This window comes from Montipora capricornis, chromosome 9, assembly GCF_036669925.1.
Source record: "Montipora capricornis isolate CH-2021 chromosome 9, ASM3666992v2, whole genome shotgun sequence".
In the NCBI taxonomy this organism is placed as follows: Eukaryota; Metazoa; Cnidaria; class Anthozoa; order Scleractinia; family Acroporidae; genus Montipora; species Montipora capricornis.
In genome coordinates this window covers 43,284,282-43,298,964 of record NC_090891.1, presented here as the reverse complement: position 1 = coordinate 43,298,964, position 14,683 = coordinate 43,284,282, and the positions used below count along the sequence as shown (strand labels likewise).

At 39.0% G+C, this 14,683-nt stretch overlaps 1 protein-coding gene and 1 long non-coding RNA gene across 2 annotated transcripts in view; one reads left to right on the top strand and one right to left on the bottom strand.

The window, feature by feature from the left end:
- Positions 1-2,937: 2,937 nt before the first annotated feature.
- The window catches only part of LOC138015669 (acetylserotonin O-methyltransferase-like), a 13,196-nt gene continuing 1,450 nt past the window's right edge, over positions 2,938-14,683 (top strand). Inside the window, exons 1-2 of the mRNA XM_068862761.1 lie at positions 2,938-3,657; positions 6,662-6,937. Coding sequence (XP_068718862.1) covers positions 2,973-3,657; positions 6,662-6,937 — 961 coding nt within the window. The 5' untranslated portion in view covers positions 2,938-2,972. The remainder of the gene's footprint in view (positions 3,658-6,661; positions 6,938-14,683) is intronic.
- LOC138016651 (uncharacterized) overlaps positions 11,174-14,683 on the bottom strand; it is a 3,638-nt gene continuing 128 nt past the window's right edge. Inside the window, exons 1-3 of the long non-coding RNA XR_011125850.1 lie at positions 14,519-14,683; positions 13,162-13,349; positions 11,174-12,429 (exon numbers count right to left, since the gene is read on the bottom strand). The exon at positions 14,519-14,683 is cut by the window's right edge and continues 128 nt beyond it. This is a non-coding gene — a long non-coding RNA (uncharacterized lncRNA). The remainder of the gene's footprint in view (positions 12,430-13,161; positions 13,350-14,518) is intronic.

Here is a 14,683-nt window from a genome sequence, read left to right as displayed (position 1 = left end):
TACATCAGTGCTAGTCTCATACCCTTTACGGCACACCTTAAATTACGCTCTCGTTTGTCCACCTCTTCTGTAATCCATTTTCTTTGAGTTGTATCAGATCAGTGCTAGTGTCGTACCCTTTTCGGCACGCCTTAAATTGCGCTCTCCTTTCTCCACCTTATCTACAATTCCCTTTACTTTGAGTTGTGTTACATCAGTGTTAGTCTCGTACCCATTTCGGCACGCCTTAATTAAATTACGCTCTCCCTTCTCCACCTTTTTTGATAATTCCCTATACTTTGAGATGTGTTACATCACTACAACTCTCGTGCCCTTTTCGGCACACCTTAAATTACGCTCTCCTTTCTCCACCTTTTCCATAAAAGTTCCCTTTACTTTGAGTTGTGTTACATCAGTGCTAGTCTCGTACCCTTTTCGGCACGCCTTAAATTACGCTCTCGTTTGTCCACCTTTTCTATAATCCTTTTACTTTGAGTTGTGTCACATCAGTGCTAGTCTCGTACCCTTTTCGGCACGCCTTAAATTGCGCTCTCGTTTGTCCACGTTTTCTATAATCCATTTACTGTGGGTTGTGTTACATCAAGGCTAGTCTCGTACCCTTTTCGGCACACCTTACATTACGCTCTCGTTTGTCCACCTTTTTTATAATCTATTTACTTTGAGTTGTGTTGCATCAGTGCTAGTATCGTACCCTTTTCGGCACACCTTAAATTACGCTCTCGTTTGTCCACCTTTTCAATAATTCCCTTTACTTTGAGATGTGTTACATCACTGAAACTCTCGTACCCTTTTCGGCACGCCTTAAATTACGCTCTCCTTTCTCCACCTTTTCTATGATTCCCTTTACATTGAGTTGTGTTGCATCAGTGCCAGTCTCGTACCCTTTTTGGCACGCCTTAATTAAATTACGCTCTCGTTTGTCCACCTTTTCTATAATTCCATTTACTTTGAGTTGTGTTACATCAGTGTTAGTCTCGCACTCTTTTCGGCACGTCTTAAATTACGCTCTCGCTTTTCCAATTTTTTTATAAGTCCATTTACTTTGAGTTTTGTTACATCAGTGCTAGTCTCGTACTCTTTTCGGCATGCCTTAAAATACGCTTTTGTTTTTCCAATTTTTCTATAATTCCATTTACGTTGGGGTTTTTTTACATTAGTGTTGGTCTCGTACCCTTTTCGGGACGCCGTGAAATACGCTCTCTTTTGTCCACCTTTTCTATAGATCGTTTTCACGTGACGTCATCATTTTCTAAAATCCAAAACTAAAGAGCCACAAAAGTTTTTATCCTCATCAGGCATAAGAGGCGGTAAATTTGTATCCATTTGCAATTTTAAAGCTCAATAGCGTGCTTCGTTTGGAAACCAGAGCATTTTGAATTTCTGAGTTATAGCGGTGCGTGACACGAGGCGACGATCGAGTTTATTGAGAAATGTATATTTATCTCATGGTTTTGAGCCTTTTTAGAATTTAAAGCATTAGGAAAAGTGCTTCAGTAAATAGCTGCCTGTTCAGTACAGATGATCACCAGCCTAGATAGCCAAAGTAAGTAACAGATGTTGACACTATTTTCCGGCCGCCATATTGGTGCACCACAGATGTGCACCAACATGGCGTTTTCATACTGGGCTCTGTAAATTTCTGCGAAACATTTCGACGAATATCTGAAGTTTGGGGAAACGCACGGGCCTAAAACTTGGAGAAGTGTCTTCTTCATTTATCTTCTACAACATCACGAATTCTTGACTTTTTCCACTGGATGGTTTTCGATTTATTTTTTTATTGCGTGATAGTGAAAACGATCTATAGTTTCATTCACTTTGACTTGTGTTACATCAGTGCCAATCTGGCACCCTTTTCGGCATGCCTTAAAATACGCTGTCATTTGTCGAATTTCTTTTATTTACCCTGAGTTGTGTTACATCAGTGCTAGTCTCGCACCGTTTTTAACACGGCTTAAAATACCTTCTGATTTGTCCAATTTATCTATAATGCCATTTACTGTGAGTTGTGTTACACCGGTACCAGTTCTAACCTCACACCTTTTTCGCAACGCATTATATAAAAGATGTAGCTACGGTGTCTCATGTTGTTGCCGTTGTTGTGGTTACCGCGCTCTCATGAGATTTCTGATAATACTGTTGAGAGTCTGTTTGCTAAGCAATATTGCACAGGATACGTTCTCGCCCTTGATGAGATATTAATGGGGTGCGTATATTTTTTCAAAATGATCGTTCAAGTATGATGTATTTAAAACTGCCATTTGACGTATTTCCAATTTTTTCATTGCAAATGCTCGGCAAAAAAAAATCCCTATTTCGAAATGACAAAATTACAGTTTTGTTATGTATGTTTGTGATTGAAATGCATTATTTTCCCGTTGTCAACCCTTTACTGTTTTTTTTCTTTCGTCTATTTCGCATGAAGCCGTGAGACGAAATCTTATACCATGTCACATTGTTAACAGCAGCACTTGAAACCATAGACAACCTGCTTGTTCTCGTGTTATCGTGTTATCGTGTTTCATAATAGCATAATTTATGCGTCTGTGTACACCCTTTTCGGTATGATACCCTTCTCGGCATTTAACTACCCACCAAATTAATCAGGTGTTCCAAACCGAGAAACAGATATAAGCACTGTGCCTTTTGTTACAGCTCACTCAGCGTGACATCAGAGAGTCTAAGCTCGGTGTACAGGCTCCGCCGAGCAGGAAACACCTTAATGTAAGATGTTCGGGGGTGGAAGCTGAATAATGAATAATGAATAACGAGTATAAATAAAAAATGAATAATTGGGTCTGAAAACGCCAGAGTAATGAATAACGCAGTTAATATGCCAGTGGAATAATGAATAACAACAATGAATAATGATAACCTAAAAAAATTTTAAAAGAACAATGAATAATTCGAACAAAAAACACAAAGAATAATGAATAATCGAGGTCCAATTATTCAGCTTCCATCCCCGAAAGATGTCGATTCGAATTTTGTTTAGGTTTGGCAGTTTGTATCGAGCAAATATATGTAGGGGCTCTTTCCTACCTCAGCAAAGCCGTACATTATCGTGCACGCAGGTATCGGACAACAGTAGAAAAAGCATCCCAATTCCGCCACCCATCCCTCAAAAACTGGAAGATCTCGCTCTAGGATTTCGCGCATCAAAGGCGTTCTTAGCAGCATGCGATCTCGGCATCTTCGACACTTTAGACGTTTCCGCGAGTCCACAATCAGCCGAAGAAGTTGCGGCAAAACTGAGTACGAATCCAGACACTACTGCACTACTGATGGACACACTAGTTGCTTTAGAACTGCTCCAAAAGAACCATAATGGTGAATCGTGGTTGTACTCGAATACCCAAATGGCGAGCCAGTTCCTAACCGAATCAAGTCCTGATTCGATCACTGGGTTTACAGACCATTCACAGAAACGGGTGTACCCGCTTTTTGGTAATTTGGAGACTGCAGTAAAGGAAGGAACAGACCAGTGGATGAATACATTTTCTTTACCATTGGAAGATATGTGGAAAACGGTTTACAAAACCGATGAGGCGAGACTGAAATATTTGGGAGCTATGCACGACACATCACGGTACACCTGTCATGGTGCAGCCAGGGCTTTTGACTTGAGCAAGTTTCGCCATTGTTGTGATTTAGGAGGTAGGTTATACCAAAGTATGAATAGCGAAGAGTCAACCAACTCGACGCAATTTTGGTGGACGAAAACAAAAGATCTTTTATTAGCTCCTTTTATTTGAATTTGTCCATATACAACATTGCTATCTGCGTCTCTGGAGATTGGAAACCACCTTACAGTTACGAGGCCAAGGATAATAAAGCTAACGATAATCAGAAAATTAAGGTCTCGGTAAAGGTAAATTTGGGCGTCTCGCTCAAATTTCGGTGGGCTGTGACGTATATTTTCCGGAAAGAAAAATTCTGAATAATTAATTTTAAAACCGGTAAAAAAGCTTTGCTTCCCTCCATGGTCTGCGTGCGGAAAATGATTGACGTATCATGTCAATCACATGTGAAAGGACTGGGTGTCAATTAACAGCTTGTCATGCGGGAGGGTCCCTATGCTCAACTGACTCAGCCACCGGTGCGCGGTTCTGATAAAGGATTGTAGAGTTTCGGCTTTGATGCGTGATATTTTTTTCTTCATTTCTTAACATATCAAAAATTCCTCACACGGTATCGGAGTGCATTCATCTGTGATAAAGTGAAGGGCCAGGAACTTCTGCAGCAGACTCGGTCGCTCTGAGTTTGAGGCCTCAAAACTAAAAGGCAATATTATTGTAAATACCAAAAAACTAAAACTTTATTCAAATAATTCAATCTATTAGCTTTAATATGATATATAGTTTGACCCTGTACAAAAAGAGCGGCGCGACAACTTTATTTTTCCTGACGCCTCATTTTCCTTTACCGAGACCTTAATTAAAGTTTAAGCCTGCATATATTTAACTGGTTGGTCTTCGTTTCTCGTTTCTTTACTTCATCAAGGGAGGTTATACCTCTACTCCTCTACTAGAGTATAACAAGAGAGGTTATACTCCACTCTTTTTACCGCATTGGTAACGTAACGTGGCGAGGCGTTCCCGGGTTTGGAACATTTTTTCGCCAATGGCAGGGCGACTACTATTTGAACCAATTAAAATATTGGCTGGTGTCTAGAAATAATCGGAAGGGAGTCAAAAAATTATCGGTGCAGGAATCTTTTAAAGCCCAAATTTTCTGAAGGACTTTTTTCTCACGGTTACAGGATGTATTTGTTAGACACAACCGCTTACAGAATTTTTTGAGGAAATTTTCATTTGCAGGAATTTGCCCACCTTTTATCAATTTCTTCATAGTCCGCTCCCCACCCCCCCCCCCCCCTCCCTTATAGATTTTCGCTGTAGGGACATATAAGAAATTTCGTTTTCTTGGAGAGAAATTTCGCAAGGTTACATCAGTGAAAGTTTGTGGATTTTTCGCACAGAAGACACGACAAGCTCCCATCAGCAAAATGTTGAAAGGTTCAACGACATTTCGCGGAATTTTTTGCTCCAGAGGCTTGCAAATTTTCGTCGATTACAAGGACAGGGAAAAATCGAGGACGCCAAGTTTGACTCAAACCAAAGCGATACAGTGAAGCTTCCAAAGTTTTCGATACCTTGGTTGAGACGCGGTAGACCGTATTAAGAAGTCTGTCTGACACAAAATTTGAAAATACATAGCTCTCTTTTTCACAGTTTTATAGCAGATATCGATTGTCGCGCATTCTACCACATGGCAAGCATGCCGTTTTTCCGGATCAAAGAAGCTTGCAAAACTTTCATGCCGAAATCAGCTCCGAGAAGATCGAGTGTTTCACTAATATTCTTCATCAGTATAATTACACAGATGTTAAATGAAAATTCTCTGAGCTTATTGGTTGCCTTTGAGGTGATTCTTACGCAATAATCACCTATTTCGAAATGGCCGCAAGCCGTTTGAAGAAATTAATTGTTTTAAGGACACTGCATATTTCTCAAACAATCAATTATGTAATTTTGAGTCGTCTCGGTTTTTATTCACCGATATTCACCTCGTTTTCTGCGAAAAATGGACAACTACAAAAATGGAGACGAAGTCGAGGTTTTTATTCGCAGATATTCACCGAGCTTGAGGTGAATAATTGTTTTAGTATAACTACATGGGTGATTATTTTTCAAATATGTAAGATTTCTTCGTCTGTCACCTTGACAAAACGGCTTGCGGCTAACCGCTTATAATCACCTCAAAGGCAACCAATCAGCGCAGATAATTTTCATTTACCATCTGTGTAATTTTAATATTTAACAATTATTCGCCGAAGGCGAAGTGATTATCGGTGAATGTTCACCGAGACGAAGTCGAGTTATGCATTGCAAAATCGTGTTGTGAGCTTGGGGAGCCTCTGGTCATGCGAGTCAACATGTGAGTCACACAGTTATTGAAAGCTAACCGCTTGAAAATGGGTGCTTAGACTTAAATGCGAGACTCGCATGGCTCGCTATTTGTCAAGATCGTGACAATACCCTCTGACTGAAAAGTTTCCCCTTCGTCATGATCAGCACCGTACCGCACCGCACCGCACCGGGTCCAAAGTCCATTCTGGTGTCTTCACTTACTACTGGAGCAGACTGTACCAATGTATCGATTTGGTTTTCACTTTTCTTTTAGAACTTTAGATCGTCCATAATGAGATGTTTTATAGTCGGTAGACCATTCCCTAGGCTGTATCCTGCCTATACATGCTTTGTCGTCCTCAGTTAAACGAAAAAATGTCAGTGTTAATCAGTGCATATACTAAGCGCTGATTAAAATGTTGTGTCACTTAAATGTAAATTCCAAACCCTTTGCGATACTTCATGTGAAATTTCGCTCCTCCAAATGAAATGGTGAACGAAACTAGAACAATGGTTTTCACCGAAAATTAGCCGTCTTTTAAATATCGTACAATTATTATGTTAACTTGAGGGATATATAGGCACATACTAACATCTGACATAACGTGGCCTAAAACAGACAGAGAGACAGACAGACAGACAGATCCAAAGTTCGTCGGTGATCTCTAAATAGTTCGCACAACCAGTCATCCGTGACTAAAAAGTCACGCAAGAATTACTAACGTGACAGCATCAATATTTCTTTTCAGGCAATTCAGGGTACATGGCATACACCTTGAGCCAGTACTACCCAGACATGAAGATCACAGTGTGCGATTTTCAATCGGTGGTAGACTCTGCACCTCATTTTAAACCCTCCCTTGAAGATTGTCCCAATCAAGCAAATGTTTCCTTTGTGGCGGGGGACTTTTTCAAGCCTAATCTACCAAAGGCAGATTTGTATGTGTTGTCTCGTGTGATTCATGACTGGCCAGATGACAAAGTGGATATAATTCTCTCAAACGTCTACAACTGTTTGCCCTCAGGTAAGGCACAAAGCAAGGTTTTCATTGTCCATCATATCAGATCAGGTCAAAGGGTGATGACACAAGTTGAAAAGAGCTCATTTTTGTCCTTTTGGGTTTTACCAGCTGCCTGTTTCAAGGCTTTCTTGCTTTCCGACTGGTTGTTCTGATCGCTCAGACCTTAATCAATAATACTTCCAGTATATAAAGATAAGGGTCCTTCATCTGACATGTGACCAGTTTTTAATTCGAGCAATCATTCACGTACAGCATTTCCACATGTCCACTCAATTATATATGAAAGTGAAAATCAACTCATGGGATCCTCCCCAATTTAAGGTGGCCAACTTCAATACAACAAGGGGCTGTTGCATCGCATTACGTGTGGCAGAACAGCCTGGTGTAGAAAGATACCAATATGATTTTAATGGTAACAAAACATGGAAAGTTCATTCGATAAAAATTCAAGTGTTCAGTTTGTGATCCCCAGCATGAGGCCGAGAATGCTCATCCGACAGTAGTCTTTATCCTCTAAAAATCGCTTTCGTTTCACAATAGTACGACCTCGGTCACCAGACTGGCGTATCCTTCTGCGTCCGTTTCTAGTCGTCCATCAACTCAACCTTGCCTACCATTCCATCCGCACTGGTACTGTTTCTTAGGACTTTCGTCATTTTAGACAATAAATTGTAAATATCATTTAACTCGATTTATTTATTTTAGCTCCTAGACGTAACGTGTTAAAATAATTTGATTGATTGATTGAGGGAGAACAAGATCACCTTGGCCGTCGCCTGGTTCACTGTGTTGCTCAGATGGGTTTCTTTGAAAGTGAGGCACTTTCTGAGGGGGTGGCTTACACTGTGGATGAAGTACCATTTGCCAGGATCCCTAGCAGAGGATTCTCTTGTGGAGGGCGGCACTGACAAATTGATTCTGTTTACCCTATGTACTTCCCCATACCAATGGTCCTTGTAGGTCTGACAAATGACTGGACTACTTTTCAAAGGAATTTCGGTTGGGGGTGATTTTGCTCTTGTGCAATTTCCTGTATGAAGGTGGCAAACTCGGCAAATGGTGAATTAAACGGAAGATCAAGTTGTGAAACCTAAACAATGATGATATCATTTTCAGTTACTTGCATCGAGTTTTGACAGAGGCCGAGAAAATGATATTAGCAAGAGGATTGCGTTTTTGTTTTCTTCTGAAAAAAATCGACGTGAATGATGTAAAATGTTGGCTTGAACTACTTTTCCGTGACCTCGAAAGATCTGGACTGCCTTTAACAAATGACTAGACGCTCCACGAGCGTAGACTGGGTTGCCTGTGATGCGTGTTACAGAAAAATAGAAGGCACTGAGCTGGGTGGTATTGAACTGCAGCGTTCCAGTTACTCTTTGCAAGTGGGGGGGTCATGTAGACCATTTGAGGGGTCACCCAGACGTCGTGCCAGTTGTGGCCAGCTGTTCTCACGTTGATTATTTTGTAACGTCCTGTCCCGTTTTGAGGTCTTTAACTTTTTTAAACTTTAGCAATAAATTCAGTTCAAATATAGCAAAACGCGCTTTGAGTAAACCTCACTCAATTAATCTTTAAATAGTCTGCAAAAAAACCTAACTGAAAATTGCTCTAATGGACGTTTTTCTGCATGTCATACATGTCTTGCAGTTGCACTAAGCAAACGTTTATTCCGCACACTAAGGAAGGACTGAACATGTTGTTTCCGCTTCATAATTCCTGTACTTTTCAGTCTAATCTGATGCCAGGTCAGTTTTTTTTTTGGCTTAACGTTTGCACCAAAAAGTACCGTAAAAGACGGGAGTTAACAGTGAAAGGCAAGCCAAAAGATACCCTGGGTGTCAGAGGAATTTTTTTCAAGGTCGGACAGAACGCTCCGCGATTCCAAATCAACGGTCGAAGACAAAAAAAAACCTCCGGTCGCATGACTCCAGAACCTCATCTCCATGCGTAGAGACAGTTCAGATTTCTAGTCGCCGTGTTGTCGTCAAACCAGTTTTGGTCGCCAAGCTGAGACTGATTCCCGCGGGACGCAATGAAGTCAGGATCATTAACATTCCCGAAAATTGTGATTACTGTGATGGTTATTCATTTCAACAGCTTTAATAATTTCGGAGCAATTTAAGGTTGTATTGATTTTCGATGCGTAAGATCGATTGATTTGATGATTTTTTTTTCCGTCAGAGAGACAAGTTATTGTTGAACGTATTCAAAACAGGATAATAGCAAAGAGCTAGAGATCACTACCTAAAGTGCAGAATGGACGACTTCGAGATGCGAGAAACTTTTGTCTGTCCTTACCATTTTTCGTCCACGAGTCCTTTTATTCCCAAGCACAGGGGTTGTGCGACCAGTCGAATTTTTTTTGTTTGTCCTCGGCCATTGATTTGGAACCGCGGAGCGTTCTCTCCGACCTTGGAAAAAAATTCCTCTGGCACCCAGTGAAGCCAAAAGACAGCTGAAGAAAAAGATAAAATAGTTTTTATCTAAAACTCTGAATTTCTTATTCTCAGCGAAAGATTAATGGTAATCGATCGTAAAAACACTAAAATTTCTGCAGTCTCTGACGTCCATGAATCAAGGGGAAGGTCATGTTTGGCATGACTATTCCGGGGGTGAGGGGTGAGGGGTGAGGGGTGAAGGCTGAAGGGGTGGCGGTAGGGGGTGAAGGGTACAATAGCTGAAAAAACCCAAACCTTTGCAAAAATGCTAACCTTATGCTTAAACAATATGCTTTAGAGAATGTTTAGGCCTAAGATTAGCATTTTTGTAAAGGTTTGGGTTGTTTCAGTTTTCACCCCCTTCACCCCTCACCCCCGAAATAGTCATGCTGGTCATGATGTTCCGTCAAAAGGAATAAATTGATCTCGTGCTAGGTAACTATAAAGGTCCACGTGATCACCTTGTGTCAACGTTCTTGTTTACATTGAATGAACGTTTTCAGGGTTAAACAACGTACTTTTTTGCCAAGAAGCTTCCGTCTTTCGTTTTCTAATTTTGTTGTAATATTTAACTGAATCTTTACATTTCATCTGTCGGGTCAGGAAGCGTTCTTTGTCTGTTTTCATCAAAACAGAGTTAATTTTGTAATTGAAATTCTAAACATCTATGGCCGTGTTTTCACGACAACCACTGTCTCGCTTAACATTCCTGAAAGTGGTTTGTTTGGAGACTTTGTTAAGTGACTTAAAAATGATACGTGTTTTCACGGGTAAGATTAAATGAGGAGAGAGCACGTGCCAATGCAATAATAAAAATAATAAAAATAGCACGCCTGCCGACTCTGTTCTAAAGATCAGGAGACAGTATCACACGTTCTGTGGCGCATAGCACAGTCACTGTATAAAGCACGACACGACAGAATGCTACGCCGCGTTTACGATGCTTTACTGGAAAGACACGGATTTGAAGAATCTGAGTATTATACCCCGCGGTCAAGCAATCTTATCCGCAGCCAAGCCAAAAGAACAACGAAGCAAAGATCTTCTTGTAGAACATACCCTGGAAATTGGAAAAATGTCTAATGAATGGCGAAAATAGACGGGATCATCCTTGAAGGAACGATATGAAAGCCAGGAAAAATCACAATGAGAACTAAACACAAGACAGACAAATATATAGATTTGAAACTGGGCCGGTATTAAGAAATTATCCCCAGGTCATAAAATCAAGCTCATTTCAGTTTACTACAAAGATCTGGAAAAAGAACTGACTTGCATATGAGATAAAAGCTTAGCAAAGACAACTATTGAACGCTCACAAAAGTGGATCATCTCCAAAAACTGTGAAATAGTAAAAAGGTTCTCCCATGAAATGATGTTGGTTAAAGTCGTTTATAGTTGATGAACATGTATATAGTATCTCATTTGCAATTTCTTTTTCGTTCATAAGCATCTATGAATTTTACTACTTTTATTTTCTTAACCATATATGCATACATGTAAGTTTTACAATATTACATCATAATTTTAACGTTTGATAGGATAGTTAAATGAGCATAATTACCCAGGCTCACAGGCCCTCAAAGGTTTTCAATTGAGTGTCAAAAGTAATTAGCGAATTACTTTGGTTTTGCATTACTTCACTTATTGATTGCTTCAAAGTCCTCGCGCCACTTTTTCAACCAATCAGAAGTGAAACCAAAACCAATCTTGGCTCGCGCGTGTACATTATCCCGCGCTTTGTGTCGGCCACTTGTGATTGATTTGATTTTTGATTGGTTTACTGGATTGTCTCCGTCCTTTTTGGTAGGCCAAAGTAATTACTTTGGTTTTCGTTTTACGACACTCGATTGAAACTCGCTCTAAAGGCTCCCATACACTGTTATTTTCAAGGAGTAGATTTAACTCCATTTTTGGAGTAAAATTCACTCCGGTATTGCTTACTCCACTTTTGGAGTAAAATTTACTCCTATATCTTTTACTCTTTTGTTGGGGTAAAATTTACTCCAGTATTGTTTACCCCTCCTGTGGTGTAAAATTCACTCCAATACAAGAGTAAATTTTATCCTTCTATTGGAGTGAATTGAACTCTTTAAATGGAGTTCAATTTACTCTCGACAGAGTTAAATTAACTCCAAAACTGGGGTGAGACAAAAAGGTACAAAACCACTCCTTTTCAAGAGTAAAATTTACCCTCTTAAACTTTACTCCCCTTGTCAGAGTAATATTTACTCTTTCTACAGAACACATTCACCCTCACTAGATCTCCTGTACCTTCATTTATAGTCAGATTTCTCATAAAACCATAAAAAGTTCATTTTTTTTAATATTATGTAAAGAAAACACCAGGTTTACAATGAAGCATCTAATACTGGTAATTTTAATCATAAGATTGCAAAGAATGCACATGATAAATACAATGTATACACATACAAATACATCGCAAAAATCAAAGCTATCTTTATTCTAATTATTCAGGCAATAATAAAATGGCAATCAGCTGAATGTGTTCTTGCCTTAAACAAAGATAAATTGAGTGGTACGGTATGTGTTTGATTACATTTTGGCTGCAAAATCTAACTTCAATTACAAAAACTAAAGCATACAACATACTTGGATAAATGTGACTCAGTATAACAAAATCGGTTTTATGTACATGTAATACAAGTCAGTTCTTACAGAAAGAAGTCAAACATAAAAAAAATGGAACATGCCTTGGATAACTGATGCAAAAATTTTGCCATCGTTGAACTTTACCAATGTGTTCTTTTTTCTCCAAAAGAATTGTTTCCAAAAGGAAAAAACTCAGAACTTAAGCTGATCATTTACATTAAGAAAAAAAGTAAAAACTTTATGTTTCAAAAAGAAGAAAAAACCCTGAGATTAAGCTGATAATTAAGTATGCTCCCAGCAAAACAATTACAGCAAATGAAAGTTCTAACAAAACCTTGCTTTCTGCCACAAGGTAAATGTCTCTGGTTCAATTAGTGTGCCAGAAGCAACAATCCCTGCAAATGTTGTTTTTAGAACCTCTCCATTGATTGACTCATCATCCTTGAAAGTAATTAAAGAAAATAATGTTTAGTATAACCCCTTCCAAAATTAAGATCATTCCACAATATTCTAACAAAATAGGAAGAGAGCACAAATCTAATACATCCCTAATACTGAGAACAAAAGACACCAGCCACCCATTTTGGTGTACCAAATAAATGGAACCACATGAAATACGGGTACTTGCATGTACTGTAACAATTTTCTTGATTCATTGAGTAACATTACTCAGTTTACTATCAAATTAATTTTGTCATAATGATAACAGTACACATAAATTATAGTGGTGGAACTCATGGGACAAATCTTGAAAATATATTGCCAGATGCTTTCTTTGTCTTCAACACTGTTCCAAAAAAAATTATGCGTGATGAGGTATTTAGAGTTATCTCATATAACAGTATTTCAAATTTTAAACTGAAAGCAGATCTTGGGTGAGTGACAATGGATAAATAAAACTGCAGCATCATCTTCTGCTAATCGCTAGGCATTATTAGTCTATACGTACACAGGCCTGTAACTCAGACAGTGCTTTATAATTATTTTATTGCAGTGACTGTCAAGAATTAGTTGTTAAAGTGAAATTTATGTGAGTTATTTGTAAATATATATATGCATCACTTGTTTAAAAGCAGCAATCAGCTTCTAAGTCTTTCAGACTTTCAGCTGTTTGACTGCATTACAGCTTTTTTACAGAAACATGCCTCAAAGGAGTTTTTTCATGGCACCAACCTTTTCTTTTATCTGGGGTTTCCTCCAACTCCTCTTCCATAGATGATACATGTAGTGGTATGTACTGTATGTTGCAAGAAGGCATCTTCTTGGCTTGCCTCAGCACTTTCTGTAACCAACTCTCTGCCCAAACTTCCCAGCAATCTTTTAATGAACCAATTCCCAGCTGTACCCACCTCCAATTTGAACTGTAAATCAACAGATACATGTAAATATAGTGAAAAGTTTCAGTTTTCTTGGAAAAAATAATTCATAATCTCAGTCACATTCCAAACAAAAATTATTACTGCTACTTACAGATAAAAGATGTCATAAGAATTTCATCCAGATAAGAACACTCAATATCACATGACTTGTCTCAAAAAAAAAATGCTGGTAATAATAAAGCTGATCATTTCTAAGGTGTATGACAACTGCAGACTGCCTACAAATAGCGATTTTAAACACCCATTTTAAATAAAACGTTTAGCTTTCAATAACTGTGAGTTACGGTTAGTTTGGGGTCTGCACTCTGCAAGTGTCAGACACTGTCACTTCTGTTATAATGTAAGTGTTTGAAAAGCAGACTCGTCAAACTTTGGCTCTCTTTTCTTTAAACGCCAATAATAATAATAACAACCTCATGCAGGCATTAACATACTATTTGCATTGAGTACAATAGTTTAAATGACAGCTGAAGCTTTCTGCTTTCTGTCATCATGTAATTTGCAGTGAGAGCACTCTAATACCAAATCATTTGCTTAACCATTTGATCTAAGCTTCATTACTCTTGTGAAATACATACCCTTTTGGTAAAGCACTTAAACCAAGTTAAAGATCCTTGCCTGACAAATTTGGGACTTGAAGGTGCATGTAAAAGGTTTGAATTCTACATAAGTTTACATTAAATTGACATTTTTGAAGACAATAAGCCCGATTCAGACGCCATACTTTTCATGAGCCGAACTTAATACATGAAAAGTTCGACGTTTGAATCAATTAAGAACGGCTATTTTAATTTGGAATGGCTCAGGCGTTCTTTTCGCCTGGCCTAGACGGGAATTCGGCTTTAGCATGGCCGTGGATCGGCTTTGATTTCAGACGTCGAACGTTTCATGTGCCGAACTTCATGATCATGCATAAACCATGTTTTGCCTTCTACATGAAAATCGCTGACAAAATCAATTGGTTTTCTTGGTAATGGCTTTGGAACTGCTGTGGAGGGGCCAGTTAAGTTCGACTTCTGAATCAACAGGCGTACTTTTGTTAATTTGTGTCGGTCGAACTCGAATTAAGTTCGGCTCATGAAAAGTACGCAGTGTCTGAATCGGGCCTAAGGCATCAAATATTATCTGCTCATGGTTCAGTTAACGCTTACCTTTTTGCTTGAGTTGTTATAAGCATTTCCTTGCTTTGGATCAGCATTTAAAGAGTAAACAAACGAAAAACTCGTCAGCACAAATTGTGATCGTTGATTCAAACTCGAGTCAAACCGCCGAAAGACCCGCCGAAATCAGTAAAGCGCTGCATCGGTGACTGCTGC